The sequence below is a fragment of the Hyperolius riggenbachi genome, chromosome 10 (genome assembly GCF_040937935.1).
Source record: "Hyperolius riggenbachi isolate aHypRig1 chromosome 10, aHypRig1.pri, whole genome shotgun sequence".
Taxonomy (NCBI): domain Eukaryota; kingdom Metazoa; phylum Chordata; class Amphibia; order Anura; family Hyperoliidae; genus Hyperolius; species Hyperolius riggenbachi.
The window spans coordinates 57,421,298-57,427,297 of record NC_090655.1 but is presented as its reverse complement, the minus strand read 5'-3'; the positions used below and the strand labels follow the sequence as shown (position 1 = coordinate 57,427,297).

At 39.0% G+C, this 6,000-nt stretch overlaps 1 protein-coding gene across 1 annotated transcript in view; it reads left to right on the top strand.

Annotated features, from left to right (window-relative positions):
• The window catches only part of LOC137534197 (VPS10 domain-containing receptor SorCS3-like), an 872,207-nt gene that overhangs the window by 223,429 nt on the left and 642,778 nt on the right, over positions 1-6,000 (top strand). Inside the window, exon 2 of the mRNA XM_068255595.1 lies at positions 1,295-1,362. Within this exon, the coding sequence (XP_068111696.1) occupies positions 1,295-1,362 (68 nt within the window). The remainder of the gene's footprint in view (positions 1-1,294; positions 1,363-6,000) is intronic.

Below are 6,000 nucleotides of genomic sequence, written 5' to 3'. Positions count from 1 at the left end.
TGAGATATGCTCAGCTTTTTTAGGCAATGCATGGGGTATAGCGCACATTGGCGTTTCCCCCCTTTCCCCCCCCCCCCCCCCCCCATTTTCCCTAACCACTACAAAGTATATATATATATATCTTCTCTTTTTTAAAAAATGTTTTCCAACCAGATAATTCTTATGCTCCAGGCACAGAAATGAGGATATTTGTGCTCGCGTGAGCTGTATAAGCCCAACCAGGAGTGTGAACTATAGATGCCCAACGAAGGGTGTTTTTTAGAACTGTATTGTGACTGTTATATGTTTTAAGGGGTTTTACATACTCACCATGGGTAAAGCATATATAATTGGCAACATTTTTTCGGACTTTGGTCTTTTTCCTATATATATATATATGTCTTCCAATGTTAAGGTTTGCTTATGTCATTATGTTTTTATGTTCTTATGCTTTTATGTTTCGCTTGCAAACTGTCCGGTTCTGAGCGCTGTATGTTTTTGATGATTTTAAAGGCATTGTCACTGACCTGAGGAAGCGGTTTTGACCGTGAAACGCGTTGTCTTGATGCACAATAAATAGAATCCTAAAAACCAAAGAAATTCCGTCTGTATACTTCCCGAGAGGGTACCTCTAGAAGGTAGGACCACACCATTGTTCTAAATGCTGTACCTACCATATAGGGTAAGACATAACACCACGTACACCGGGCGCCTCCAACCCCTCCCATAAATTAGCCTAAACCCCTACCTATAGGGGGAGATCCATATCGGGAACTTCCCGATTAGATCATCTTTCGGAGCAGCGACCAGGAACAAAGGCGAGTGGGACGGTACTTCCCCACAGGCGCGCCACGAGTGGTTGCCTCACCTAGCAACCCACCCTTGTGAGTATAAAATCTACTATTTTTTGAAAATATTCCTATACCACCTAACGTACTACACCAGATTGGGCTCCCGGACCCCCTGTGCTTTCTCTTTCACTACCTCTGCAACTAGAAAAGGCTGCAGTAATCCAGAGCACATAAGAACAGGTATAGGCACTTATAGGATAGAAGAAATAAGGCTGAAAATGTTGTTGCAGAGTCTCTTTCAGGCTCGGAATAAAGTGCAAGCTGTGGTTAGGGTTAATTTTTAGCATTTTTAAGTGGTTGAAGATCGATATGGTAAGGTTATTTTTTATAACATAAAGTTGCTATGAACATGAATCAGTTCTGCACACGTATCACAAACATTTCAGGAAAGTGATATTTTGCTGTAGCACTTTTACATTAGTTAGTTGCAGACATTAATGTTTGATATTTTTTGTTATCTGCAGGTGATCTTGATACTCACCAAGCTGTATGACTTCAACCTGGGCAGTGTGACTGAGAGCTCCCTCTGGAGGTAAGTACACGATATGCACCTTTTCAAGATTTAGGGTTGTGTTTTGTGAGCCTAATCTCACTGTACATGTCTCTATCTTATCAGAACCTTTGAAAAAAGTACTGTCTGTGTTGCACAGAAGCAGCTTGGTTAAACCTGTTATGTTAGATGATTAGAAAATAAATCTAGATCGATTAGTCATGGGGCAATGCAGACAGTTTCCACAAATGTCCAACCTCATCTCTCCAATTTTTTTTAAAGTGGGATTGGTCCGCTATACAATAAAATTCAATTTATCCACTGCTCTGTGTTTATTCTGTAGTCTCTATCCTGATCCTGCATCCCCATATAATCATAAAAGTGTCTGATGTAATGAATTTTTTTTTTACTTTCAAAGAAGTTTATTAACTGAATTACAAACATAGCAAACAATGTCAAACATTAACGACATTTGTACTGGTATCCAAATAAAAGACATTGTACCTTCAGGGGGATCAAAGTTTCTTCCCCTTGGTTGCATTTAACAATCAGTTACATAAAATAATCTACATTTTGTACAAAATATCTAGTGATTAATCAAACGTTTAAACCGTTTCAGAACTAATTACTTGAATTAATTGCAATAGTAACGAAGTGTATTGGAAGGGATTCTAATAGTGATATGTATATCCTATTATTCTTAGACAGATTGAAAGGTGAGTACTTGAACTCTATTTCTGGTGAACGTTTTAATAATTGTTTAACTTTAACTATATCTGCGTTCCTTTACTCATAGCTAGATATGGTAGTTTGTATGTGTTTTCCATAAGAGGAAGCTAACCAGTCTTGCCAAGTGGAGAGAAATGCGGAGGTGTCCCCTTTTGTTAAAGCCATAATATATTCATTTAAACAAATATGGTTAATTTTTTGTACAACTTTCTCCCAGCAGAGTTCTGTCGTGAGCCAGGATTGGGCAATATGTGATCTGGTGGCTACTAAAATTTTTGTGAAAAGTGATTTTTCTCCTTTGGAAAGGTTTGTTGTGTTAAGGTTAAGATTGAGAAGGGCATATATTGGGTCCAAAGGGATGGGCTTGTTCCAGAGCTCAGTGGATAGGTTGAAAGTTTTGCTCCATAATGACTGTGCTGTGGGACACTTCCACCATATGTGTATATAATCCCCATTATTTGGGCAGCCTCTAAAACAGTTGCTGGGGAATTGTTTTTTGTATTTGCTTATTCTAGTTGGGGTTAAGTATGTACGAAACATAAGCTTAAGAGAAGTTTCGGTCATTGTTGTGTTACTTGAGCACTTGGCTGTGTTTCTCCATATTTGTGCCCACTGGGTATTAGATATATCATAGTTTAAATCTCCAGACCATTTCAGTTGGTAACTTTTTTTCTCTGAAGTCATTGGGAGTAAAGACATTTTATATATCACAGATATGGATTTTGATATCCCTCCTTCTTTAATAAAAAGTTTTTCCAATATAGTCATTGGTGGGATAAAATTGTTTTTCCAGTTCTGTGATATATAATGTTGCAATTGGATGGTACGGAATACTTCAGAGGGTGGGGGGGATATCGTGGATTGTATAGTGCCTCTCCCTTTCTGTATAATGTCGAGGAAGCAGTTAAATTTGTTCTCCGTCCACCAGGAGTAATACCGTGGATCAATACCTGGACTAAAGTCAGGATTTCTGGTTATAGTAGCTAGGGGAGAGTTTATTGAAATAAGCTTATACTTGAAACGTAGCATGTTCCAAGTTTTAAATGCATAGGCTATAATTGGGTTATTCGAATGCAGAATGGACTTCGGTATTTCTTTGAACCAGATTACATCTTGTATTCTAAAGGGAGTTATGAATGTGTTCTCTATTTCCCTCCATTGTGAGGAGTGGTCTTTAAATGTCGCGCTTAATAGTTGGGAAATCCTGGCCGCCTTGAGGAATTTTTGTAAATGGGGTACCCCTAATCCCCCATCTAATTTATGTCTGTACATAATGGCTGCTGCGATACGTGGTTTCTTCTTATTCCAGATGAATCTCGAAATGTCTGATTGTAGCTTCTGTAGGTAGGAGGAAGGGATTTCAATTGGTAGGGATCTGAACAGATAAAGCAGTTTGGGGAGGATTATCATTTTAATGGAGGTTATCCTGCCTAACCAAGATATGTGTAAGTTCCCCCAAGATAGGAGTTTGGCTCTTAATTTCTTCAGCAAAGGTAGATAATTTTGGTCATATAAGGTTTTTATTGAATTTGTGATCTGAATTCCTAAGTATTTTAATTTACTGCTTTTCCATATAAATTGGAAGTTTTCTCTCTGTAGCTCTAGTTTTGGGGTAAAGTTTAGTGCTAAGGCCTCTGTTTTGTCCTGGTTACCTATGAGACCAGATGCCAGGCCAAAGTTCTTGAGGGTGTGGAGGACATTAGGTAGGGATATGATAGGGTCTGTTACGGTCAGTAGAAGATCATCCGCAAAGGCACTACATTTATATGTATTTGTACCTATTTGGACTCCTCGTATCGATGGGTTAGTTCTTATTGACTCCAGTAGTGTTTCAAATGCTAGTACGAAAAGGGCAGGAGACAGGGGGCAGCCCTGTCTCGTACCTCTTTTGATGAGAAAGGGATCTGAGAAGGAGCCCGAGGATAAAATAGAAGCTGATGGGTTGGAGTATAAGTTATTAAGAATGTTAATAAAGGGGCCCTGAAATCCATATTTTTCTAGGACAGCGTAGAGAAAGTCCCAGTTCAGCGAATCGAAGGCCTTCTCTATGTCCACTGCGAGCAGGAGCATAGGAAGGCTCTTTAGATTGGCTAGATGAACAATATTACAGATCTTTCTTATATTGTCTGTGCCTTGTCTGGTTCTCACGAAACCTACTTGGTCTGACCCAATCAGAGAGGGGAGAAATTTATTTATTCTATCAGCCAGTAGTTTTGTTAATATTTTATGGTCTACATTTATGAGGGAAATAGGTCTATAATTCTTACATAGTGTGTGGTCCCTACCTTCTTTGGGTATAACTGTGATTGTTGCGTTATTTGAATTTTGGGAGATTTGTTTGCCCTCTCTGATTGAGGAGAGATAGGTGAGAAGTTGGGGCGCAATGATTGTTTGGAAACTTCTGTAGTACTGTCCATCCAGACCATCTGGGCCTGGTGCTTTTAATGGTTTTAGGTTGTTAATGACTTTCATAACTTCCTGTAAGGTGAAGGGGGCATTAAGTAGTTCTAGTTGGTGTTGTGTTACTTTTGGAAGATTAATCTGTTTAAGGAAACCACGTATTGCATCTGGGGTGGAGGATTTATTATTAGTATAGAGTTTGGTATAAAATTCTCGAAATAGTTCTGCTATCTTAGCTGGATTATGAGTTGTTCCTCCCCCGGGAAGTTTAAGTGGGTTGAATCTGGATGCTCTATTTTTGCCTGCTAGGAGTTTAGCTAATCTTGTGTTAGCTTTATTAGCTAAGTGATACCTGTTGCTTCCAAGCCATCTGAATGACCTGGCGACTTCTTCTGATCTTATTGCATCTAATTGTTCTCTGACTGTATTTATCCGTCTCAGAAGAGTGATTGAGTTATTTAAATGATAAGACTCCCACATATGCTGCAGTTGTTGTTCCAGGGCCACCCTATTAGCCTCCTTATCTTTTTTAATAGCTTTGGAGAGGCTGATAAAGTGGCCCCTAATAAATGCCTTGTGGGCATCCCACCAGTTGCTGATAGTAGTATCTTCTGGCTTGTTAATCTGAAAGTATTCAGTAAGGTGAGCAGAGATTATATTTGCCCATTTGGGGTTGGAGAGCAAGAAAGGCGGGATCCTCCATCTAGGGGGATTGTGAGAGTGGGAAGATGTATGGAAGAGAGTACTCATAATAGAGTGGTCTGATAGGTCCGTGTGAATTATGGAAGCCCCTTTAATTTTGGTTATGAGTTTTTTGGAAGACAGGATATAGTCCAGTCTCGAGGAGCTATGATGTGGATGGGAAAAGAATGAGTAATCTTTTTTTTTGGGATGACATTCCCTCCACGAGTCAATTAGGTGAAATTCTTTTAGTAGTCTTATAAAGGAATTAGGAGGTTTCGGTCTTTCTGAGTGTGTGGTTGTAGAGTGATAGTCTAGTTTAGGATTTATGACTAAATTCATATCTCCTCCTATGATAATGTTTTGGTTGTCAAATTTATGCAGTATTTCTATAATCTCTTTAAAGAAGGCTCCGTTTTTAGTCGATGGTGCATAGATATTCACTAGTAATATCGGAGATCCCGCTATTTCGCCCTCCAAAAGCAAATATCTCCCCTCCTTATCTGTAATCTTTTTTTTTAAGGTAAAGGCCGTGTTTTTGTGGAATAAGATAGCAACACCATTCTTTTTCGCTGTTTGATGACTGGATAGATAAAATTCTGGAAAGGTTTTATGCAGAAATTTGGGGTATGATTTCCTGGTAAAATGGGTCTCCTGTAGCATAACTATTGTGGGGTTTTTTGATTCATAAAATTTCATGCATTTGGCTCTTTTCAAAGGACTATTAAGTCCTTGTGAGTTATGCGAGAATATTTTCATATTACGTGGGCCGGGGGGGATGGGGTTGCTATCTGAATCCTCAAGTATAAATTGCGAAGTAGCGAGTAATTCTTGGGAAAACCAACATACTTAGATCTGTCTGTGTACTTA